Source organism: Orbicella franksi, chromosome 9 (assembly GCF_964199315.1).
Source record: "Orbicella franksi chromosome 9, jaOrbFran1.1, whole genome shotgun sequence".
NCBI classification, from domain to species: domain Eukaryota; kingdom Metazoa; phylum Cnidaria; class Anthozoa; order Scleractinia; family Merulinidae; genus Orbicella; species Orbicella franksi.
Window position 1 is genome coordinate 2694801 of NC_138153.1, and position 26077 is coordinate 2720877.

A 26077-nucleotide genomic window follows, 5' to 3' on the forward strand; every position below is an offset into this window, starting at 1 on the left:
TAAGCGGCTTTGCTCATCCTCGAAGATCCAGGAGCAGTTATTCGGGTCATGCAGGAGAAGTCAAACCCGCGAAAGTTTACGAGAAACATTCGTTTAACTTCCACCTGGCTTGAGAATCCACCCCGGGTCTTCGAGGTACTGCACTGTCATGTGTTCATGAATGTTTGAGATCTTGATGATCGCCTTGTTAGTTTGTCATATCGACACAAACCCAGTCTTTTATTTTATTTCGCTTTTCTTGAATTTGTTTAACTGGACAGAAAATTGAGATCTACACTCTATTTTTTCAGCTTATGTATACACATGAACAATTGTTGCTTTCAGACACGTTATAGTGTGCCATTTGATAATGAATGTTTGATCTTTTGGAGGCAAATGTGTTTGTTAATCAAATGAAAGCAAACAGACTCTGAGTTATCCTGCGTCATTTCGACAAATGGACTATTTTTCCTCTGACGCAAGTGGTGGCAGTGCACGCCAACTACACGTGTGACACGATCGGAGACTGAGAATTCCGCCGAACTAACTTGTAATTTTGCTGTGATACAGAGATATATTTTCAGCCCTGGTTTTCCATTTGAGGCTATAATATACTTCATATTTAGTCTGCCTGAACAAGGTGAACTAGGTGAAGGAAAGACAATTGTTTCATCTCAAAAATAGACGATTTAGGTCTCGGATGGGCTTTGCTCGTTGTGCTGCATCGTCATTTGTTCATAATATAAATGTTTGGGTGCTTGATGATCGCACGTGTGCACAATCCGCGTCACAGAATTAGCTATTTCTCGACTGTTGTGGGATTTCTGATCTGTGACGTGGATTTTGCACACGTGGTCAGCCCAAGCGACTTTTCACACAGATTAACATCCACGCAACGCGCGTGGTAATATTATCCGCGAGAGAACTGGGTCCCATGTTTAGCAATAACTCGAGAGCTAGGGGTTACTTCGGAGATAAGGCCTATATGGGAGATCAACTCTCTTACCTTTCTGTCGATAGTTCAAAATTCTCTACCGTTGAATCAACGGTGGATAACGGTAGGCAATGGGGCCACCAGGCAACTCAGCGGTCGCAGATCTTGTCATGGTCAGCATAGAGGCACGGGCCATGTCTACCTCTCCAGTTGCTCCTCGCTGATCGCGGAGCTGTCTGGACGACTCAACGTGTGTTTAAAGAGAAGACACGGAACTTTTCCACCAGCATCTGAACTCTATTGACGGTAACATTCAACTCAATAGAGCGCGCATGCCAGACTGACAAGGTTCAGAGTATTTCCTTTTTGGACTCAAGAATAACCGTGTTGGGGATGGTTCCGTAGAGAACCCACACCAAAGAGTGTCTTGATTTTGCGTCTCACAGTTGTAACGAAAAGGGCTTATGGAACACTGGTCAAGTGTTCGCCTGCATTGGGAGCTGGGCACTGAAATATCTGTTACCAACCAAAACACTTGACAGCTGAGCGGATAAATGGTTTGGCATACATCGTAAACTTACGAAAGTAACGACCCTCGTTACTTTCGGAATAGGCAGCCTTTGGGGCTTATTACTTTCGGGGTTGCCTGCGTAGCTTTTCCGAATTCTGGCCGCGTGTAAATTAAGAACGCGCGTAAATTGGAGCGAGAACAAAAACTCTGCTCTCGCTCCAATTTACGCGCGGCCAGAATGCGGAAAAGCTCTTTGTACGGGAACGCTTGCTACGCAAGCCACTTTCAGGGGGGAAGGCCGCCTTTACTTTCGGGAAGTAAAAAACGTTTTATAAAGTTGGTACGATTGAGTCCTTTCAAACATAGTAAAAGACGGAAATTCGTGAAAACAGGTCTTTAAATATCAGATTAAGTTCTTCGTTCAAATTTAAATCTATGTTGCCGCCACATGGGTGCGCTCTTCCTACCTAGACCGTGTTCTCAGTGGTCGGCGGGTAAGCTAATCAGATACCGTAAACTGTTTCTACTTCATGACGCAGTGCTATGTTATTCTGCTTAAACAACATCTCAAGACGTTGGTCGAGTTTTCAATTGAAATTCGAAGCGTTCCTTTTAATTCGCTCTTATTGAAAATGATGGACTTTTCAATTCTCAATTTTCAAAAAGTTCATGCTAGTACGTTCCTGTTCTACGGCTGTTGTTTTAACACGGCGCAGCATGAACTCACGAAGCACGAAATGACATTTCATAATGGTTCGTGGCATAAGCGATACCTTCCCTAGTTGTAAAGCTAGATTGCCTTAACTCAAATGACCGTACGGTAACTTCCACGTGACTATTTTCGGTGGGGGTGGGGGGAGGGGGGCGGGGAAGCTGAGTGGGTTCGTTACTCTCGGGATTTATTAGCGGCAGCAATGTTTTGACGTTACTTTCTGGGGATCGCTTCTTTCGGGGGGTCGTTACTTTCGTAACTTTCAGGTAGTGATCTTCACAAAGGAACATTGCAGAACTGCAAAATGACTCGGTTGAGCCACTGGCTTGGTAGCCCGCACTCTTTACGGGATGCCAGAGGCACAGAGAACTTGTTTCTTTGCCTTACTCCATGGACGACTCAGCAGAAAACCAAGAAACTTCTTTGGAACTCAACAAATCTTCTTTATTCTCGACAATACTTCACACTAGCTCATAGCTCAAACTGCCAAGGGTAATCGATCTGCTACAGTGTACGCGTTACTTATATACTAACTTAGGTAAATACAGTTGTCTTTCGTTATTGATTTCTAATACAAAAGATTCGTATTGCGCATGAAGAAAAGTTAATTTTTTTCTGCGCAAGATTGATGTATATCGTATTTTCATTGACTTAAGTTATAATTAAAAATCCAGATTAACTCTTAAACGTTTACCTTGAGTCATCCTAAGGCCAATAATATTGCCGATACTAAAGTAGTTTTGCGAGTTCCTTTATTGAATATGGCTTAGTATTATCATTTACTGAGTTACCGTTGGTGGGGCCTTTTCCTCGTGACGCAACCCAGCGGAACAACAGGAAGCTGTGGTGTTCCAACCTCCTTTCGCGCCCCGCCTAACACGGCTGAGCATAGTTAGTAGAGTTAGTTAGTCTCCTCTACTAACTATGGGCTGAGCGAGAACGCGTCTTACATGTTTTGAAAGCCACTGGTTATCCTAGTGGGCTGTTGAAGAAGTGCCTTAACAACAAGACTAAACCCAGACAGTCACAGGAGAGGCCACTGAAGTTTGCGGTCCCTCCTTAGGTAAAGGGCGCGTCTTTGGGCGGCGTCGTCCGAAATTTTCACGTTTGGCCAGCCTTTAGGCCAATACGATCATTGGGTCAGATATTTAAGACGCCCAAGGATCGACCACCGATCGATCAAGTCCAAGGGATGGTCTACGAGTGAGCTACCATGACTGTGCATTCACCTACGTAGGAGAAAGCAACCGCACGTGGAGCTTGCGCGGAGCCGAGCATGGTTCAGGCCGCGCGAGCAACTGCGAATCATCATGCCGAGTCCACTGATCACAACATCCACTCAAGGGACACCCAGATCATCGAACACGATGTTACAAACTAACACAAGAGGCTTTGCTTGGAGTCATGGCACTCCAACTTTGGACAACGCCGCCGTCAACAAGAGGAAAACGGCCCCTCGCGCTTACCGTTGATTCAAACGACAACCAACGGGCTTCTAGCGCGAACAATAACGAACCTACAGATTGCAACTTTGAAGAAGGTGGACAGAAGTCACCGAAAAAACAGATCGGATAACAAAAACCTTGGAAAATGTCTATCACCGATCGCAACACTGGAAGTAGTACTTTAAAAGTACTTCCACTCTCCCCTAGATGGCATGTTAGTCCATCGCAGGGTTACCCCCAGCATTAAGTTCGCCGGTACCCTTTTATACACCTGGGTGGAGAGAGGCACTGTGAGAGTTAAGTGTCTTGCCCAAGAACATAACATAATGTCCCTGCCAGGGCTCGAACCTGGACTGCTCGATCCGGAGACGAACGCACTAACCAGTATACACGCGTTCGTACTTACTAGTTATACTAGTTATCCCGTAGTTTTTGGACAACAGTTTGAAAGATCCACATATGTTTGCAAACGTTTGGTCTTTAAAACTATCTTCTTTTTTTTTTTTTTTTTTTTTGCAGTTTCTTGAAAGTATGCATGATTTGAATTTTAACTCGGCATGCAGTCTTATCAAAATACAGAAAAACTCTGTTACAAAAATTTATGTGAGGTACTATAAAATATAGTCCTGTAGGAAACCATGGAATATATTTAACTGCTTACATGAAGCCCGGGGGGGGGGGGGGAGTACTCCATGGGCTATATAGCTATGTGTGGCCCCAAAGGGTATGGTTTTAAGCCGTTCTGGTCATAAAAAGGGTGTGGTTTTTGCACTCTAGTCTTGAATTGGGTGTTTTACGGCTACGTTTTCATCATTATTGATAAGACCATTGCCAAAAGCCCTTCATTAATTATGTCTAGGGCACCTGTGCCAGGCGCAACGGTCATAAATAGGGTATCGAATATTTGGTCAGGTCATAAATAGGGTAAGGGTTTTGGGAAGTGGGCCACACACCCCCACCCAATTTTTCTGGGAACCCCCCTGGGACAGGAAGCAGCTCATAAACAATATAACATACAAACTTAATATACGTTAGTTCGGGTTCCTTGCTGTTCCTGACAACTGCCCAACAAAAGGAAGGTTGACAACAAGAACTGCAGCACATTAAAGCGAAGTAAGATCTGCTTCTCTATACTCAGCATTTAGCGTATTTGATCATCATTCATTGATCATCGTTGACTCTCTTTGGGCCACGATCACCTTCCTCAGTTTAAGGTTCTGCCTCCTTAAGCCTGGGGTGAGCAAGACTGTGGGTCTGGGTCGTTGACTTTCCGCTGCAACCCTTTAGTCTGAAATTTGGTCTGAAACATAACAAAAACTTGCGGTCAACTGTCAGCCGTCTATCCACCAACAGTCAGTCGACCAACGGCCGACTGTTGGCCAACTGTCGGCTGACAGTCAGCCTGGGAAGGGAGGCACTCCCATATAAAAAAGACTGGGGTGCTTGTTTATTTTGTGGGTGTGGCTAGGAAACTTTTCCAGCCCTAAGAGGAACTAATTCTGTAACAATTCTGTAATTCTGTAATTCTGTAACATGTCCCAGTCATTTTTTTCAGCTCAGTACTCTAAAAGGTACTGCAAAAGCTCCCACTTTGGACCTTTTGAGACTGAACACCTTAAGAGGAACAACAAGCACCCCTGTCCATTTTACATGGGAGTTCCCCCAAAGGGACAGTCAGCCGACAAACGGCCAGCAGTCGGCCAACAATTTCTTTTAGGAACTGTTGTTCACTTTTACAAGAATATTATAATTGCTTTTACTTCAGGTTCAGTAAACATGGAGCATTTCCAGGGGTTATTTGTCACTGGTCTGGGAACATTATGACCCCAAAATAACTAACAATTCTCTGATTGATGGCAAATGGATATCTGTTTAGAACTTTTTCCCAAGGGGAGGGGGCGGGTTCAACTTCTACTGCCTAGCAAATTGCCTAGGTTTTCTATCTTTTTTCAGTCATGTAACTGGGCACAGCTTTCACCAAATGTCTCGAAATATTGTTCTCGATATCAGGATATTGAGCAGTTTCTATAAGGTTTTGACTGGAAATACGATTGTTAAATCAAGGTGTTAGTTTGACAACTATCACTGAGCAGCTATCGGTCCAGAGGAGAGAACGTAGTTGAGATAGTGCTGTACCTTTGGTGGAAATCAGTAAAATAATGTTAATGATGACCGACTAGTGACAGATAGCTTTTGGGTATCTTTTCATTTTCTTTTATGTTCAGCAAATCTGACTTGCAGCCCATTCCCTACACTTCTACATATATCACAGTTGTGAACCCAAGGGAGTACTCCTTAATTGCGATCAATTATATAAGCTGCTTTGCCCTTTTCTGAGCCAGACAGAGAGAAAAAAAAAGTTGAGAATTCATGACTTCTGGTATAGAAGAGTTCAGATATAAAATCTTACTTAGCAATAAAACTAACAATGGTGCATTTTTTGCAACATCATGGTTAGTTACTATCCAGTAACTACATGTCCTTTTAGAGGGCTTTTAAGATCTTCCCTCTTTTTCAATTTTCCTTATGTTACTATGAAAGATATACAATTGCCTCTGAATGAAATGGCTATCTCCTCTCTGGCTCTCTTAAAGAACTATTCAGCTACTATTAATAATCATCATTAATTATGATTTTATAAGTCTTACTTGTTTTGTATAAGCTTGATCAGTGTGGCTTGTATTTCTCTCAGACTTTGCGTACCAACTTCCCGTTCCACTGGAAACATGAATCAAGTCATTCAGTGATAAAATTACACAATGACCTACCTTAATTAATTTGGAAAATAATTTATGCTTCCTGTTGATCTTATTTATTCAGCTTGCTTGAGATCTCGGGGGGGGGGGGGGGGGGGACCTGCCATGTGGAATGGTTGGGATGCTTGCCAGAAAAATTGAATTTTAAAACCGCTAATCTGGGTGTGGCTCAAGCTTTATTTGACCCCTAAAAGACACCACTAAAAACAAGTGATAGGCTAATACTTAGAACGGAATAGGATCACTACTAGACCAGACTTGAAAGAGTGGTGGAAATCAAGCCAAAAAATGGAAATCAAAGCGTTTTTTAAATATAATAATTAATTGTTATTTCTTCAAGTGCACCCTATACAATACTTTGACTGCTTAAAATAGTGGCATTTTGTCCTGACCTCCCTAAGTGAGACCCCCAAAAAGCTAGATTTACACCCCTAAGTGAGATGATGAGCATCTCCAACCTTTTCACATTGGAGTCCCCCCTCCCCTCCCCCTGGGCTTGAGACAACCAATGGGACACTGAATTTAGGGTATGTTGAGTCCTCACAAGTTGTGTTACATATAATTGTTCTGCTGTAGGTTGGCGACTCAACTCTAACTGTATTAAACTGAACTGAAATGCAGAGGGTGATTGATATAACATAACTGTAACACTGGTTTACTTCATTGAGGGGTTATGCCCACCAGACCCTATGCCATTTGTATATTGAGTAATTTTTTAGGAGGGGGGTGAATAGGGGTATGCAAATCTGCTGATCCATACCATTTTTGAGCAAAATTTGTCAATCTGCCCACGTTTTCGTTCAAATCCGGAACAACCTTGTTTGAAACTTTCTGTGGTGAGGGTGAGGGGAGGAGGTAGAATACTTCTTTGCGTAAGCCCGGGATGCATGCTTTTTGAGCCATTTTTGTCTGAAATAGGTCATTATAAATAACAGGGCAAAATCTGTTGTTTTTCTTTTTTCATTTCACGTATCCATTGGACTGCTACTTTCCAGATTTTGGTCACCCAACATTTTAATCCACTTGTCTGAAAATAGAAGACAAACAATCTGTTGCTTACTACTAAAACAACAACAGAGAGTAGTTGATGTATGGCTTCATCTGCACGTCACTTCATCTAAAAGTCAAATAGAAGTGCACTTAAATAGAGAACTAATTATAAAATTAGGAAAACTTTTAAGTAGTCCTCAACGCTAATTTGGGCTTGTTGGGTTTGATCAAAATAGGGTATCAAAAAACCCCTGATTTACAGCAGGCAGATAGATAGATAGCACAACTCTATAGGTGTATTTTCAAGCAGCAAATTGAAGAAACCAAATCTCATGCGACTGAGTATTTGAGCTACATGATTATCATTAGTTTTGTTCTCACAATTCATGAGAATAAGCATTGAGTCGTGTTGCTGTGCTCACTGTTCGCTTATTTGCTTGAAAAAGTTTCCTCTATAAACTTATGTTTTTCAGCAACCAAAACCTGTAATGAATAACAATAACTAAAATAATAACAGAAAAAAAATTACTATAATAATATTCATACAGGCCAGTATTGAAGTCTTAAACACTTAGGAATGCCATAAGCTACAAGGAAGAACAAGGACTTTTTAGTACATACCCTCTGCACTTCTCGAGACAAACGCACATGGTGCAGCTATGGCATTTGACAGCGGAAAAACACATTGGCAACAAGTTACTACTCAGAGCTTTATTTATGTTATGTGCTTGAAATGCTTGTAACAGTAAATTTTACTTGTCTAGTCTGATGAGCACTTTGTGGGTTTACTTGTGGGAGCCAAAGACAACTCGTCTCAGACATGCAGATAGGCGAACGTAATTTTAGCCCTGTATATCAATATTATAGTTTCTGCAATAATTTGTCAATTTTGCAGAAAACTATTAAGAACGGTAACACTCCCGATGGGTACCACATAACACAATTCCAACAACAATGTCAACCCTGAGTTAAAATGAGTCTCATTTGAAAAAAAAGAAATAAAGTTGATGAAACACTAACTTACCTACCAAGGCCAAGCAAGGATACAAAATTTGTTTAGGAGCCACAATCTGAGTTTCAACACAGGCAGACACCGGAATCCACACCGAAATTCACAGCTGATTAATGATTGATCTACTGTATTTTTTTGGAAAATACGCAAATCCGCTCTTTTTACAGCAAAAGTCCACAATCCATATGTTTTTTAAGGGCAAATCAGTCAATCCACAAACCTATTCATCCCCCTCTTACAGGGATATACACAGATTAACCTTGAAAACGAGGGAAACCACAAAATAAAAGTTAAAAACTTTTTAACAAAGTAAAAATAAAACACTTGAGTTAATAAATAAATGTTATTGATTTTAGGTGGATTACAAATGACAAACTAAAAAAAATGTTATGCTAAATTTTTAGGGATGTGCCTTCCATGACACAGCCCCTTAAAACTTCAACTTACTAGACGACTAGACGAGGGTTAGTGTTTCTCTCTGTACAATATCAAACAGGTTTTCCATCCCATGTTTGCCATGTCTCCTGAGGAAAAAAGGAAAAATAAATATTGTTCTTCAGTCTAGATTGCAAACCCTCCCTTTTTTGTTAATAAAATATTCACTCATGTCATTCCTTGCTGTAGTTTGGGAAAACCTCAAGGACTACTTCAGTATGAATTCCCATGACAACTGCCATAGAATTTACTGCAATTGTATTAACATGGCTTTCAATGCAACTGCACCTGATTTATTCAAGACTAATGAGTATAAACTACACTGTACCGGGAATGCCAACATTTCAAAAGGAAAATTTTCATGTTCCTGCAAGACTGATTGTAGTGGCAGCCGTGGCGGCAGTAGTCTATTTGCATCATGTGCATGGTCTCTGTTGATGAAGGAATGATAAAGAAGTTAATGTATGCTAAGTTAAATAGGTCCATGCAGGCTCTCCAAGTTAGGGCTTAGAATGGACAAAATAAATACCTACATGTACAAAACTTTGGCATCATGATTGAGACACCAACACAACATGAAACCGAAAATGAATTTATACGTGCAATAATTTTGTAGCATATCTATTCAGTTAGTGTGCATGCATATGAACATAGGCCATTTTCCCTTTACAGGTACATGTAAAATGCCCAGCTGGTAGTCCTAGTGCAGATGATATGCTAAGAAAGCACACTTACAACATATTTTGATATTCTGGGAACCAAGCGCAATTATTTTGGCAGACTGTTTATGTAGTTCGAAGACCATTCTTTCTAGGACTGCAAGCTCTGGTGAAAGAGAATCAACAAATATTCTATTTTCAAAGAAATTGTAGCTAGGCAATCCCGCTCCAGATAGTTCAGTTTTGAAGTTGCATCCCTCGAGTAAATTAAACCACTGGACTCTAACTAGAAGTGATTAAGTCAAAAATTTAAAATAATTCAGAAACAGGTCTTCCATGCTTTAATTTGCCTCAAAGAAAGTAAGAGTCAAACAACTGTAATACTCAGTAGGAAACCTTGTTTAAAATTGCGAGCATAACAGAACTCACAGCTCTGACACGCTTCCCAACATTTTACTCATCACTGAGATGATTACTGAAATCTCAAGTTCAATTTACCTTGGATTGGGACTTCCATATTGATCTGCAGGAGCTCCTGTGTTATTTTTCTGAGGAAAAAAAAATGCAATATACATTTAGGAATATCTTTGTCTCAAATGTCTCCACGTGTGTGTATTGTTGTTTGGTCACAGTTTATATCATGACATGATCAGTTGAATAATTTTACTATTTATTCTACAGCCTTGCTGTATGTTGACTCTAGAAAGTCGATTTAGCAGTAGGTGTGTCAAAATCTAGAGGAAGAATAAAAATAAACAGCCATAGCACAGGTAGTAACTCTTATAACTCTGTTATCCAATGTTTATGGCACTAGTGTGGCCAGGGGCCATTACACTTGCTTCCTGGCATTTGATGGCATACATTTTTTTTTGTTCTAAAAATTGGCAAGGTTGGGGTCCCATATTTTTATGAGTTTCTAACTCCATGGCTCCACGATTCCAGTAAATGGCATTAATGCACAGATTATTTTAAAATAACAAGACAAACTTTTTGCCAAGTCAATGTTTCATATGAGTGACATCACCTTCTTATAATAGCATGGCACTGCCAACAAATACGCACGTCACTGGTCATTTTCAAACCATGCCATGCATATAAACTTAAAGATGATTTCCAGTCTGTACTGCACACTCTTGGGAGTTTGTTTACGTTTTTTGTTTTGTTTCATGTAAGACAACACAAAATGTAAACATTTTGCAACTACTTACATAAAGCAAATTCAAAGTTTCAAAACAACTGCCATAATTATGGATGCGAAGCAGTCGAAGCTTTATACTTCGTTCGTTCTCATATATATCACTTGCTGAAACAACTGAAAAAATCAATAAAGCTGTTGGAAAAACAATTTGAAAGGCCTCAAAGATAAGGTATGTGGCTTGTAATGAATATGTCCATTCACATTCCATTGAGTGAGATTTATAATGTAACATTGGGATGCTGAGACTGCGCAGTACAGGCTGGGAATCATCTTTAAGGTAGTTGAAACAAATTACAACTTCCCTTCTTGATCCTTTTCCCAATTCCCATTGTAATGTTATGCTATTCCAGGGTGCAAACAAGAGGTAAGAAAGACGACAAACAGTCTTTATAAGAACAACAACTCCATGTTTAATTCAGCACGGCATGCACATGGTCTGAGAGTCATGTGAATACGCATTGTGTCACACCCATTACTGGAAAGCTTGATCAGACATTGATCAGGCATCCCACTGAATGGCTATTCAGTTTCCATGAGCAAAAAAAAAAACTAATTAAAAGCTCGTGAAAAATTACCTGGTAAGTCTCATCACTCTTTTGGAGTATCAAACTCTTCTCAATCTTCAAAGCTTTGTTTTCTTCTTCTAAAGCCTTTGGCAGTTTGGGAACCTTGTTCAGCATTTCCAATGCTGAGCCTGCTTCCACTGACTGTACTGATGAGGTCCTGGTTACTTTCTTCAACTGGTCCTCCAGCTGACGACACTCAACAAACTTCATCTTGAAAGCCTCAGCTCCCATGTTAAGTCGTACACGCAGATCCTCATTGCAAGCCCTCATCTCCTCCATGCGAAAGCGCAGGTCATTACATGGGACATTGCCATGGAATGTTGTGATGGTTCTCTTCAGCTTGCTTCTTTCCCTCCACAATTCCTCCATCTGTTTTTTGACGTGTAGGTATTTCTTCTCTATGTGAGCATAAGCAGTCTGAAGAGCATACATTGAAGCTGCTGACTGAGCACTTGCTCCCCGAGTGTCTGTCAGTTTCATCTGGAGGATCTCTTTCTCTACCTTTAGTGATTTGACTTCATCATCAAGAGCAGTCAGCTGGGCCACAGATATCTGCAGCTTTTCTTCAGCAGATTGCAGTTGTTTCTTGCAGTTGTCCCGCTCACCACAGAGGTTGCTTAATTCAGCATTTTTTCTCTCCAGCTGCTGACTCAGTTTCATGTTTGCCTCCACCTGCTTTTGCACTTGAACCTGAAGACTGGCTATGTCATGCTCAGCCTGAGAACACAGCGACTGGTTTAGAGCTTTCTCTCCTTCCAGTTGGTCATGCAGACCTCTAATCACTGATTCATAATCTTCTTCCAGGGCAGTAATCTTTCCCTTCTCCTCCCCCAGTTGGGTATTAGCATCTTCCAGGTCTTGCTCAAGTTGGTGAATAAGCTCTTGCTTTTTACTTGAACCTCTTTGGAGTTTCTTGATTGTCTGGCCAAGCAGCTCTGCTTCATGAGATGCATCCCTTAGGATTTTCTCCTTTGAACTTTCCACTTCCTCAATCTTGTGTCTGTAACTTGCAATTTCTTCTTTGACTTTATCAATTTCTTGATCTTTGTTCTTCAGCTCAGTGTACATGGCTCGGACTTTCTTGGTAAGGCGTTCTGACTCTTCTTCCAAATCTCTTTTGAGTATGTTATTTTCTTTTGTGATCTCCACAAGCTGCTCCTGTAATCTCCTAATTTCACTATTTGCTTTCTCTATTTCCTCAGCACATTTTGTGGATTCTGACCTGACTCTTGCCTTCAATTCCACCAACTGGGCTTTCAGAGTGTTGCTTTCATCTTCTTTGGCTTTAAGGTCGTTTTGCAGCTTTTCAATCATTTGCCGATCAGCAGCCATGTTCAGCAGCCTCTTTTCCATGGTCTTCTCGTGTTGTTGTGACTGCGCACGTTCTTGCTCAAGCATCTTCATCAATTCATCAACTCTTCTTCTCAAATTCTCGTGCATGGTTTTCAAATCGCTGTTGGCACTCTCGAGGTCTCTTCTTTTGCTCTGCTCCTCTTCTAAGGCCACGTTTTTCTTAGCCAATGCTTGTTCCTGATTAGACGCTTTCTTCACGCTTTCAATCAAAGCGGCCATTAAATCAGCTTTACGCGACTCCGACTCCAATACTTTATCGTTTGCATTAGCCAGATCAGCTAGTGCCGTCTCATTCGATGCTTTCAAGCAGGCATTCTCTTCCAACGCCCCGGCAAGTGACTCTTCCAACATCTCTGTTTTGTTTTTAACGATCATAAATGAGGTTCCTAGTTCATCATCTTCAATTTCGTGGCACTCTAACTCCTCTTGTTCAATCGGTTTGATTTTCATCTGGAAAGGTGCGCTAGCCCCTCTTACATCGCCTGCGTAGGTGACGTAACAAAACTGATAAAACTCCTCATCAGCCTTCGGTAAATACCTCAGACGAAACACAACTCTATTTGCAATCGGTCTTCCTTGTTCGCCATCTTGAATACTTGGCACAGGCGACCATTCGTACGTGTAATGTTCACGCCACGACTGCCACCCCACTGGAAACAATCCGATCCAATCCCTGGAGTTTGGTTTGACCGAACTTTGGATGGTATAACGACATTCTATATCTCTGTCGGGAGGATAACAATCGGAAACGTTGTTGAAAATGACGGCGGAAAATTCAGAATCTGATGGTAGCGACGTGTATTCTGTTGACATGACGCTTGTGTTGCCTTCCTTGCTTTCACTTTCACGAGCACTCTCTGCCATGTTTCTCCAGTGCTTTGGTTGTCTGAACGCACAAGATTTTACTGCGGATTCCCGGAAGGTAGTAAGGAAGTTAGTGCTATGTCTTAATGATTTACCAACTTAATAAATGTAGATGTAGATGTAGCAAATTGTTTGCCTAGCAATAGGTATTACATTTAAGTAAAAGTGCAGGTAAGAGTGTCTTTTGCTCATGCGTAGCACATGCGTGGTTGTGTACGTTTTTTCTGAGAAATGGAAGCCTTCAGTTCCGGGTGTCGCGTCCGGATTTCCGCCAGGTTTCCGGGTGACCGGGTTTCCAGGTCTTCCTGCTTTTGGGAGAACCCTTCGAAAGTTCTGTAGGATTTCAAGCACACACTCTGCTGCTCACATTCCTTAGAGTGTAACTTTGAAGAATAAAAAACATCGACTTCTAGCTCTTCTAGCGAAGTATACAACTTCCAGCGAATTTGGCGCGATTTGGCGCCAAAACATTTCCGCCGTGGCAAACAGCGTGAACAGCGGTATTGTATCATCTGCGCACGCGCATTCGGGGAACGTCCTTTACACATGTACGCTTCGATGCAGAATGTCTCTGGTGGCTTGTACTAGATTTTTTCGTCCTTGCTTGAGCCGGATTAGACCAGTACTAAGTCCGCCAAGGTTAAACGGATGCAGACTATTCAGTTCTCTCCAGAAACGGCCAAATTTTGTCTTCAGTCGGTTGCTTGCCAGACATGCATCGGGTGGTAATGAGGGATTTGGTGCACTCTTGAGCGAAAACGGGTTACTTGTGCTCGGCTTTGGACTACTTGGGGGTTCACTAGCGTATGTGAGTATCAGTTTGAAACGTTGTTGGTACTGTTCTATACTTCAAACTGTGTATAGTGTTTTTGAGTTCCCAACTGTCTTCCATTTCAGATTTTGTTCTCAGTTTACCAAATCAGCCAGTATATACTAAAGTACTAATGTACCTTCTGAAAAAATTTCCAAGATACCGAACCTGAGGAAGAGACTAGAATCTCTACATCAGGGATAGTTGTGTGAATTTTAAACATTCAACGTGAAAGCTATTTAGTAATCTGCCAAAATATGTCACCAAGTGCCCATATTTCAGTATAAAAAAATATGATGTACTCAATAATTTTGAATTGTACAAGTATGAACTGAAAATTATTGTCTATCATTTATATAAAACCTCTGGGTAACAACAGGTACTCCTGTTCAATTATGGGCGATGACTGCAAATGACAGTTTGCATCAAACCAAGATTTTGATTCTCGTTTGACAGATAGTTAATAATATTTACTTATTTGTTGATTGTAAATTGTTACAGCTCATAGCTATTTCACAGTTAGTTTCCAGGGATGAAAAAGTCAGTCATTCCACTTACATTTTATGCTCCAAAGTAGATCAATTTTTGGCCCATAAAAACACTCTTCACAATCCTCTGTTTCTGGATCCTGATTACTTCACACCTACAATATTGTGACTGCAGCTGTGAAATCTTCTATATTACATTTTATTTAGATTAGATTGCTTATAAACTAGAGCCATAGAGAGTAATATTGGCTAAACATTTTCAATATGGTAATGTCAATTTTGATGGTGCTTTATATCTGTCAGTACAGTTAATGTTTTCAACATTACAAGTCTAGTTGTGATAAAAGGGTGATTTCACCTAGTTTTAAAGTAGTTAATTAGTTGATTAATCATTTAATCAGTCAATTGATGTAATGCAGGGTTCGATATTTTAGCATGCAGGTTTGGTACATGTGTAATTAACAGTTATGTTAATCTGCTCAGTGTGCTAAAGAAATATATTTAATTAACAGCATGAATATGTATTATAAACTATGAATGAAATATTTGCCAATTTTCCAATTGTAAGGGTTTACTCAGTGGAAGTTTGAGTCCCAATGGAGTTCCATCCTCAAAGGAGGCAGTTTCCAAGGAAGACGCTAAGGTGATTATTCTTTAAATGAGTGTAAATAAGTGTGCAAGACCTAACTTAAAGGTTTGGTTCATAATATTAACTAATAGTAACATTACATTATTATCATATGATTTATGAACAATTTAGTGGACAAGTGTAACTCAGGGGCAGATCCAGGATTTCAAGGGGGATGGGTGGTATCTTGGGGTTGCAGAATCAATGGGGCATACCCCCAAAATGTTGCAATTTGAGAATTTTAATATGGAAAACTGTTACACTGGAAATACTAGCAATATCACAAAGTAGAAATTATCATGATGTACTTGTCCAGTGTGTATTCTGCCATAAAATTCACAATCTTTTTCACTTTTTTATGTTTTGCTTCTCCAAAAGGGGGGTGGCTATCCATCCAATCCACCTCCCCCCTTCTAAATCCACCCCTGTAACTGATGATATAACCTGCAGCCTGTATAAATATCACAAATTATGATTGCTATTGTGAAATTGCCATCAAATGGAAGTAAACACCAGTGTTTCTGCCAGAGCGCGCAATTGCGAGAATCCAGCGCTGCAATCAGAGATGGTCCCCAGAAAAATGAGGAAAGGGCCAATTTGGCCCTTTCCTTTTACAAGAGTTCAGGCTTAACACAGGCATAGTATTTTAAAAGCCATCCCAGAGCTCGAAATTGCGACCGATACAGTCACCAATGCAACTAACATTTCATCCTTGGCGACCAAAAATTCTGGTTTTGTCACCATATTGGCGACTACATTTCTCTGTGTTGACGATCAATAACGGCTATTTTGTCACACATTATGTCCTTCTAGAAAATCATATCGAAAGATCTTTGCTTCTAAAACATTCAATATGAGAAAAGAAGTCAATCCGTCCTTTTGCTTTGCTGTATTGATTCTCTCACTTCCAAACGGCTGGCCATGTTTGAAATCGTCCTATGATGCATTGCAAACCCGAGATCATTGACTACGTCATGTATGCCTAAGGATTGTTCTCTTGTAATGCACGGATCCTTCATACTAGTATCTGATTCAAAAGAAACTTTATTGAGTTGAAACACTTCAAAAAGGACTTATTAAATTTTATCATAGATCCTAATAAACTGCTTTATTTTCCTTGGTACCCTGATGCATTTTTTCCTTCTCTAGCTTTCAATTTATTGGCCCCTTTCCTAAAAAAAAATTGGCCCCTAAAAAAGGTCTTCAGGGGCTCTCAAGTAAAATGTTCTGGCTGAAACACTGAACACCTTTATTAATAGTAATAGTTTACTCACTCAGGTGATACTAAGACAATTAAGAGGTACTGTAAGTTATGGTTGGAGAGGGTAATGGACATGTACATGTACAGTTGATCTTTTGTTTTGTCTTTTTGCTGATTAATCACAGGTTATGCAATGGGTTGCTTGCAGCCTGTAGTATATATGCCTTGGATTAAACAAAGACAAAGGAGACAACAATTAACAGTTTTCCTCCTTCATGCCTCAAGCCAGACTCATTTTGTTGTTGTTTTTGTACACCGTTATGATCACAGGACCGTGCAGCTGAAGAGGAGCCTGCAAATGTGGGACCTGAAGATGCTCCGTCCACAGCATCAACTGCGGAAGACACCTCTGCTAGTTCCACAGCAGAATCTGGCTCTGCGGAGGAATCACCAGCAGAGCCAAGTCAGGATGGTACCGCTCAAGAGGGTACGTTGTTTTGTATTGTTTCACACAAATGATTAATATGGACCATGATATCAGGCTTTTCCGATTTTTTTCATTCAAATAAAAAATGAGCCTCATTATGTACTAGATTTATCATGCAGAGTTTGGTCAAAGTAAAGTGTTTTACGAGAATCCATATTGGAAACTCATGGAATATATGCTATTTTAGAATGTTTGCCAGGGGGCGCAATGTTTGCCCTGAGTTTGCAACTGATTCTTATGAAACTTCATGTATTTGCTAAAGTCAGTATGATAAATTGAACTCATGTCTGGTGGCGTTTCATTTATATAAAAAATATGAACAGTATTATTATATTGTTGTTGATATTACATGACAGTGTCAAAGTGATCCATTTCACTGTAGAAATAAAATAACATGTTAACCTCTCTGTTCGTTTGTCTTGTAAGTTACAGTGTATATTTTAGTACTTTTAGATTGTGTTTACAAGATTGTCAATTTGACCAGTATTTAATAAAATGCAACTAGCTCTCCAGTAGCCCAAGGCAAGAAAATAACAAACGTGCCTAACCATTGAATATTAATAATATTCAGGGCTTTAGCAGACTGGTTTAAGGCTAAGCGATAGATACACTTGCGCACATGTCTCGACAATGTTTAAATCTTTTTATCCTCCATTTTGATAGATGCACCTCCCCCTTTACCAGAACTTCCAGAGCATGTGACATACATCCTTGTGGGAGCTGGGACTGCATCATTTGCAGCTTACAGGGCCATTAGAAAAGCTGATAACAGTGCAAAGGTACAGTACTTAATAAACTTCACACAATACATGTATGGTCATGCTACTAAATTACTTGTGAGGAAGAGTGATCCTCTCTAAGCACTCTTGAAAGATAGTCAGGATTCTCTTGAATGGTCAGTAGAAACATTTTTTCATTACATCTTAGATCTATGTGATAACATGCAAGTGTACATCAATGTTTCACTCTTGTTGTTAAATATGGCTGGTGTAAAACATTGCAATTAACTGACGAAAGGGTTATTCCTAAAACATGTTGGCAAAAGTGATGTTATCAGTTGAACCACTCAATTTTCTACTGAAAACTTGTTTAGTTGACTTTATACTTGTGAGTGAATACTGTACGTAGTGCATATCATTTAGATGGCAAGACACCCTCAACATATCTATTCTGTCTTGTGTTTATTGTAACAGGTGTTAATCATAGGAGATGAAGACTATCCACCTTATATGCGTCCTCCTCTTTCTAAAGAACTGTGGTATTGTGATGATGAAGAACTAGTCTCTGATCTCAAGTTTAAGCAGTGGAATGGAAAAGAAAGAGGGTTAGACTATCTTGTGACAATGACATTACGTGTGAAAGTCTTTGGTTCTCTTGAATGGTGTTAGAAATTATTTCCTAATGGAACCTCTTTTTACCTTTTCTCTTAGCATATTTTTTGAGCCAGAAGTGTTTTTCTCTAAACCTGGTGAACTATCAACTAAAGAGAATGGTGGTGTTGCTCTTCTAAAAGGGAAAAAGGTACAGTGAAAATACCAATGGATGTACAGGAAGTTAGATACAAAGTACAATAAATCAATAAAACGACTGCAAAGGAGCTTGCAGCAGGAACAATAACAGACCTTCAAGATTGCAGCTCTAACAAAGGTGTACAGCAGCCACCAAAAATTCAGAGAAGAAAATCAGATCGGTTTATAAAAACGTTACAATATACACACTGCCGTTGCAAGATTGTATACTGATCAATAAATGTTTTGCTGTATGGGGACAATTTTGCTATGGTTGTAAAAATTAAACAACAATGTTTTTAGGATGTGTACCCTTACAAGATAATGCACACACAACAAACATAAATTATGTGATACATGTATGATGTAACAGTTTGATTCAATATTTTTTTGACATGAATTATCTCTTCTTTGAGTGTTAGTAAGTTCCTCTTCCTCTGTAAAGGTTGTAGGAATTAACAGTAAAGAACAGAAAGTCAAGTTAGATGATGGAGTAGAGATTGGTTATGACAAACTACTTTTGGCTCCAGGTACTTCATTCATTAGATATGCATTAAATACAACTGATAATAATTATTATGACTGTTGCATAATTACAGCGAGACTACCTGTGCAATGGAATGCATATTGAATATTATTTTTGAATTTGTTGTGATGGTTTTCTTTCATACAAAAGGAAAGTGCTCCATCATGTCTGTAACTTTGGCGGCAGTGAAATAAAAGATCCTGGGTACAAGATAGTGGCAAAAATATCATTGAATCTGTTTTTTAAACCATAATCCATTGTCTGGTGGGTGTGAACTTTATCGTCAATTCTTGAATTCTGCTCCTAGTACATGTAGTTCCAGAGACCTGTAGAAAGAAGACGGAAATTATTTATTTGATAAAGCTGATAGAATACCCCAAAAAGAATGAAAATACTAAAGATTAATTGATTGGTGATTGGCAGTGTGAAACTAGTCAAGGATTTTTGGTGTAAATTCAAGCACCCTCAGAGCAAGATTACCAGTTGTGGAAGGTAGTTAGTCTAGTGTGATCATTTAGGTGAGACACTCTGTAAAGAACTGTTGCTGTTGACTCTTGTTTCAACAACCCTGGACTCTAAAGATGACTTCCACTTGGATCTTTCCAGAACTACCCTTGACATGATGATCACACCAGAAGAACTAATGATACTCCTGGGTTCAAACCATTTATTAACATTTTGAGCAAGATGATTTGATAGCTTATTGAACGGGTGAATTTGCTTTTCACTCAGGTGGTATTCCAAGGAACTTGCCTATTTTCAAAGAGAGCAGTGATGAAGTCAAGAAAAGAACAACTCTGTTTAGAAAGGTGAGAAGCATTCAAAGCTCATCTTTGAAATCGTTACTGGGGCTTTTAGTGCAGACACAAATGCACAGAGCCTAAGCACAACTGTGTCATTATGAATACTTTGTTTCCACCAAAAGGAAGAACATCAATTTTCTAGGGGTGAGATTTTGAGTCTGACAATTTCCCATTTGAGCTTTATGTCAGGAGAATAGTGACTTGTTTGGAAAAAAAATCAATGTTACTTTTAAAGACATTCAATTTGATTTTGCTTGCTCTCGATTTATTCACATATTGTCAGTGCTTGTAATATTTGCAAATTTTTTGGATTCTTTTTTCACCGAAACAGAGTTGAACTGGGTATGGTACTGTTAATGTAGTAAATTATGTATTACAGTAACTGAATTATTTTGTTTTCAGATTGCTGATTTCAAGGATCTTGATAAAGCTGTAAAGGATGCAAAGTCTGTGGTAGTTGTTGGTGGGGGATTTCTGGGAAGTGAACTGGCCTGCGCACTTGGACACAGAGGTACATGTACAGTACCGCACATGTTTGTTTACAACTAGTCAAAGGAGCTATTGCTCATTAGGGCTTCTTGAACTACATTATCATAAAAATTATTGCATATTGTCACATGTGTATATGTACATTTTGTATTTAGGGAAGAAGAGTGGAGTGAACGTTGTTCAAGTTTTTCCAGAGGATGGTAACATGGGAAGAGTGCTCCCTAAATATCTTACAGAATGGACAACGAGCAAAGTGAGAAAAGGTTAGCTAACTTTCAAGAAATAAAATTGGCAGCTTGATACACAGAAAACAGATAGAGAAAATCTGCTGTATTCATTTGTTAACAGGAGGAGACATGAAACTAGCTGTGGATAAATTCTCGCTACATTTGCATAGTTGTGCATGCTTACAAGTCTTGCATGTGTAGTAATTATTTGTGTACTAAAAAAGAGAAGGAAATGTTCACATTTAGATGACTCGTTTTACACTATACTGTTATGCTACTTCCTACAAAGCACTGTTCATTGAACAATCTATACCATTGAAATGATCAGACAATTTTATAGAAGAACTCCAATTTTGGCCAGATATTATTGTATTGAAGGAATACAGTCATGCGGAAGTTGCCAGTTACTTCCCAATTGAGACGACTTGTTTTATGTTTCAGAGGGTGTAGATGTAATGCCAAATTCCACAGTTGAACATGTATCATTTAGTGACGGTCAGATTAACCTCAGGCTTAACACTGGTAATGAGGTGAGGAATGTTTTGTCTCCCCCATTGAGAAGGGGGGGAGGAATTTCCAAAGGAAAAGGCGGGTATGCTTGTCGTCTTGGTTGGGGGCCTAAAACACGAATTTTGGTCTCAATTAGCTCATGACGAACACCACTGTTTTTATCCGTTGACCAACGTATCTTTTAGGGTTACACTCATAGTCAAAACAAAAATACTGTCATATCCGTTTTAAACTGGTATCTTTTAGCGCCCTCTGCGAAAGAAAAAATCGGAGAGGGTGGCTGTGACATAAGCTGTGTGTGAGCTCATTAGCACTTTTGCCACCCAGAAATTTAATATGCATTTTTCAAAAGCCGGTTTCTCTTCAAATATTACACCCAAAGAGCTAAAAATTTCAGTTTCACAAGCTCTTTAAATGTTTGTAGTCAATGTCATGTCTAGCGTGATGCATTCTTAGCCTACGTGTAGCCGTACCCACCCCCCGAGGAAAAACGGGAGGGAGGGAACGTCTACGAAGAGCTGACACGAATCGTGTTATGTGACGTCACAGTAATTTATGTAAGTTATGCAAACAAATTATATTTTCTGTCTGTATTCGTGTCCTCGCGCAGACAAAGGCCTCGTAAATATTTATTCTTTGGAGTTTATTTGCAAGTCAATGTCCCTTTTCAGTCCCCTTTTCAAGTGTATATTGTGTTTTAAAGAGATTGAAAAGGATTACGAGCGATGTTTGGTCCAAAGCAAGAAGAAGACAATCTTTGATGTAAACGTCGCGCTCGCAAATTTGAAGTTCCATGTGTACGCTACATCAGAGAACATTTGTAGGCAGTGTCATGTTCTCCTCAAGAAGAGGAATAATTTGCAGGAGAACCTGGAAGAATTACAAAAATCTATGAGAATCAACTACGCCACAAGTTTGAAGAAAGTTGGCCTTGTTTTCCAGCCGAAAAATTCGCTAGAATGCGCGAATTTAAGTTCGAAGAGGTTGACTAGCCTAAGCGACCTCTGCGGTTCATGACATTTGTACATTTGCCGTTCTCTGTTCGGTCACTTGACCCTTTTTGTCGCTTCACTCGTGTTTATGAAGGGCACTTCATGTTGTCTAATAAGAAGGAATTTTGAGTAAAGTTGAGCCGTTAGATCGTGCTATGGCAAATTTTTAAAGGTCATAGGTCTGCATAGTTTCCGCTGTTATCTGCATGTCGCTTCGTAGAGTTTGACACCTCTGTAATTTTCCATGTGTTTATGCATTGTTTAGGCTCATTTCTATTGCAAGATATGCTCTCAAGTCTCCACGAATTTGCTTTTGGGGGACAAAATATGAAATTTACCGTGAACATGTTGCTTTATACTTGCATTCTATATCGTGACGCGGGCCCGGCTGTGATTAGAGCTGTTTTTACAAGTACAGTAGGAAGATCCTTATCACGCATATCATATTTGTTGTTGGTCATTCTGGCACCACATGATTCAAATGTAGCTGTTTACGCGCAAGTCTGTGGACTGTTTTGCGTGTTGTATATGCCATTGTTCGGCTTAGTTCAGGCAAGACCATGGTTTCGATCCTCCATGCGGATCTCATCAGTTGCCGGTATTTCTAAAATGCTCAGAACGTCTGTAGTTGCCACTTACTAGCGCAACTCTAAACTCGTACAGATGTGAGAATGTGAGACATTTTGCGGCTTGGCACTCGGGGGGTGGGTACGGCTACACGTAGGCTAGATGCATTCTCTGCACAAAGCCGTTACTCATGTGTTAATGAAGAAAACTGTAAACAATGACGTCAGCAGAGATTCTCCTAGTGAGCATTGTTTTCTTGTGGTAGTGTTCATGATGCTGTACAAGGTGATTTGAACTTTTAGTTTGTTTTTCGTTAATATCGTTTACAGATCAAAGCGGATCATGTGATTGTAGCAGTAGGCCTGGATCCTAATGTTGAACTTGCTAGTGCTGCTGGTCTTGAGGTGGACCCAGTCCTCGGTGGTTACCATGTCAACTCAGAACTAGAAGCCAAGTCTAATATTTGGGTGGTGAGAAAAATTGAAATATTGGGTTACACGTTTTTTATGACCGCAATCTGCTTCCATCCTCACCATCGCTTGTCATTCTCACTTCTTAATTAATTCCTGTCTTTTGCCAAATACTTTAATTACTATAAAGTCGAAGTGTTAGTATTGTTGAATTTCCTAAGATCTGTCCATGTTTAATCTTGTGAACACGTTGTGTGTTGTCAGGCCGGTGATGCTGCCTGCTTTTACGATCCAAACCTCGGCAGACGGCGTGTTGAACACCACGATCATGCTGTGGTCAGCGGCAGATTGGCGGGAGAAAACATGACAGGCGCAAGAAATCCTTATTTTCACCAGTCCATGTTTTGGTTAGTAGCGGTCAGTCTTGTTCGACAGACATGCAAAACGATTAGTTAGTTACTTGACACCAGCTAAAGCTTCAAAACAAGCAAACAAGACACCAAGACAATGCTTGTAACTGTTTGCTGATTGTTCTGGCAGTGCTCGGAATTTTGTGCAATTAACAAAAGTTTCACTTTCTCCGTTCACAGAAGTGAACTCCCTTAGCTTGCGTATAATTTTCGTGTTGTTTTCAGTCTTATAATCCTCTTAGAAAGGGTAAAGAAGGTTAGTCTGCGATCAGCAGGTTTCTTCTCCGCCGAATGTTCGCCATAGTAGAAACCAACTGCTGGCAAGGTAACAGAAGGTTAAACTCGGGCCTGAAAAAAAAGATTCGTTTTTAAGTAATCAGCAAAGCTCAAGTATCTTAGACTTGAGAAAAGAAGTTGATTTCAAGCCTGGGTTATGTCTTGGTATTGTGTTCTTGATAGTTTCTCTCACAGTACCTCATTGCACCCAAGAGTATAAATGGACTTTTGAGAAATGTTAGGTGAACTGTACAATAAGCTAGGGTGTTGGAGAGAGTTGGGAGGGGGGGGGGGTAACCTGGACTAGCATCCCATCTAGGGACAGAAGCATTACTCGCAAGAATTTTATCTCTTGACAGTTCTCTAGCTGGACTTTTTTTAGTACCCAGTAGTCTTCATCGATGTTTTTTTTTTTGGCAGGAGTGATCTGGGTCCTAATGTTGGATATGAGGCTATCGGGCTAGTCGATTCTATGCTCCCGACTGTGGGAGTATGGGCCAAGGCAACTAAAGCTGACACGCCTAAAGCTGTGGTAGAGGCTACTGGGGAAGGAATACGCTCGGAAACAGAAGGAGAGGTAAGTTACTCGGGGTTGGGGACATCCTCCGGTAACACTCGAGGGGTTCCAGATTCCTGAAAACGATTTCCCATGTCATTGAACAAACCTTTTTTTGATAACTGCAGCATTTCAGCTTTAGGAAATGACCATTGGACACTTACAGTAACACGCAATAATCATCTTTAGATTCATAAGGGTAAAATCAACCATCGTTTCCAGCAAGTTTCGAAGGCTGATTTACACTCCATAACGGCAACTCCTGGGTTGCATCATCGTGTTAAAACAGTTAGCTGGTTGCAAAGTTTCATCTTCAAGATATATTATGATATGTAAGCAATAAACCACACTTTCTATGGATTTACTGGCGCAATAAATCACGCGGGATGTTGGGAGAACACAAGAAAAGCCAGTTGTAAAGTAAAAGCCGTTAGGCGAGTGATTTACTAGTTGTTATCGCTGGTGTTCTGAGTTCTGTAGTTCTCGCGTAGAGCTGTCTATCCGCCAGGAACCGTGTGTTTACTGGTACATTAGAACATAGGTTTAGCAACTCTGTTGACCAAGTAGAACCCGTGTTGTATCTCAGTTATTTTATAAATGAAAAAAAAAAACCTTATTGCTCCATTGGTTGTATTTCAGGGTGCAGAGTCTTCTCCAGTCCCTACAGAGCCACCTGCACCGGCCGCGACCGAGTCATCAGAGGAGTTTGGTAAAGGTGTTGTGTTTTACATGAAAGGCAAGCGGGTTGTAGGAGTTGTTTTGTGGAACGTCTTCAACAGAATGCCAATCGCTAGAAAGGTCAGTTTCCATAGCACCGTTATCGATTTGCTAATGAGTGTAATGTGTGAACAGTACGTTTATTTTATTACCCTGGGTCTTCTTATCAACTGTGCAATACTGAGCTTATCAACTGACTATTATATATCTAACTTATAACTTTTCTCTCTTCGTGTTTGTGGGGGAGGACGGGGATGAAGAAACCCCGTGGGCACGAGGTTGATCAACTAAGCTATATCGAGCTTGTCAACTGTATAATATCGAACTTATCATCCGGGCCGGGTTGTTCAAAGCCCGATTAAGCTAACCCAGGATTAGCGAGAATTTTGATTTCAGTTTTGTACATTTTCAGTGAGGTTTTCCTGTTTATATTGTTTGTCCTTCAGTTTTGAGCTTGAGTAATCCGTCAAACTACACAAAACATAAGCAGTGAAAAACGCTTCTGTAGAAGAGAAACTGTTACTTTGGTTAACTTTTAATCCTGGATTAGCGTTAGCCGGCTTTCGAACAACCCGGCCCTGGTTGATACCGAGTTTGTTAACCATTTCATATTATGCTTATCAGCTGTTTTATTTGCGTGTTGTAGATCATCAAAGAAGGAAAAGACCAAGACGATTTGAATGAAATCGCTAAACTGTTTGATATTCACAAGAGCTAACTCGTTCACACACGGAATGTTTATACGGACACTCCTAATTCAAACAGTTGGGTGTTGTTACTAAAATGCTGCAGTGCCAAGTGGATCAAGACAAGGGAAGAGAGATGATTTGTGGCGAGCCACTATACATCACTGTACTTGTGTGTTAGAGACGTTGTCAAGACAATTTGTTGAGCTTGAAAGAATCATTTTTACGTCGGGCTGTACCGTTTGAATATAAAATGTGGATTGCCCAGGAGGGCACATGTAGAATAAATGCTAACAATAAAAGAATATTTTTAATTCGATCGGGTGAAGGAAGTGTCATGTTGTTAGTGATCATTAACTAATTTCTCCTTA

The 26077-nt window shown here is 40.0% G+C and overlaps 2 protein-coding genes across 3 annotated transcripts; one reads left to right on the top strand and one right to left on the bottom strand.

Moving 5' to 3' along the window:
• Positions 1–3269: 3269 nt before the first annotated feature.
• On the bottom strand, positions 3270–13841 carry LOC145497871 (uncharacterized). 2 transcript variants are annotated; one of them, XR_014050741.1, is made up of 6 exons: positions 11207–13841; positions 9932–9981; positions 9103–9205; positions 8787–8863; positions 6230–6299; positions 3270–4881 (listed from the first exon to the last, which is right to left on the bottom strand). XR_014050741.1 is itself a non-coding variant. In XM_081477733.1 (5 exons), the coding sequence occupies exons 1-4, from the start codon at positions 13412–13414 to the stop codon at positions 8828–8830; spliced, it is 2397 nt and encodes a 798-aa protein (XP_081333859.1). In that variant the 5' UTR covers positions 13415–13841; the 3' UTR covers positions 3858–6299; positions 8787–8827. The 2 variants fall into 2 exon arrangements, 1 of the variants encoding a protein (XP_081333859.1); XM_081477733.1 differs by having other exon boundaries at positions 3858–6299.
• Positions 13842–13943: 102 nt separating this feature from the next.
• LOC145497873 (apoptosis-inducing factor 1, mitochondrial-like) lies at positions 13944–26028 on the top strand. Its single transcript, XM_081477735.1, has 16 exons — positions 13944–14222; positions 15282–15356; positions 16873–17029; positions 17693–17808; positions 18223–18353; positions 18460–18550; positions 18983–19067; positions 19796–19872; positions 20269–20377; positions 20511–20618; positions 21024–21112; positions 22981–23121; positions 23326–23468; positions 24168–24324; positions 24943–25101; positions 25667–26028. Exons 1-16 carry the CDS (start codon positions 13980–13982, stop codon positions 25736–25738), a joined length of 1953 nt encoding a protein of 650 aa, XP_081333861.1. The 5' UTR covers positions 13944–13979; the 3' UTR covers positions 25739–26028.
• The last annotated feature ends 49 nt before the right edge of the window (positions 26029–26077 follow it).

Coding starts and splice junctions, on each gene's coding strand:
- LOC145497871 (XM_081477733.1), bottom strand. CDS start 13,414: ATGGCAGAGAGTGCTCGTGAAAGTGAAAGCAAGGAAGGCAACACAAGC. Junction 9,206..9,931: donor TATGGAAGTCCCAATCCAAG/GTAAATTGAACT, acceptor CTTCATCAACAG/AGACCATGCACATGATGCAA. Junction 8,864..9,102: donor TTGAAATGTTGGCATTCCCG/GTACAGTGTAGT, acceptor TTTTTTCCTCAG/GAGACATGGCAAACATGGGA.
- LOC145497873 (XM_081477735.1), top strand. CDS start 13,980: ATGTCTCTGGTGGCTTGTACTAGATTTTTTCGTCCTTGCTTGAGCCGG. Junction 18,354..18,459: donor TGGAATGGAAAAGAAAGAGG/GTTAGACTATCT, acceptor CTTTTCTCTTAG/CATATTTTTTGAGCCAGAAG. Junction 23,469..24,167: donor TTTCACCAGTCCATGTTTTG/GTTAGTAGCGGT, acceptor TTTTTTTGGCAG/GAGTGATCTGGGTCCTAATG.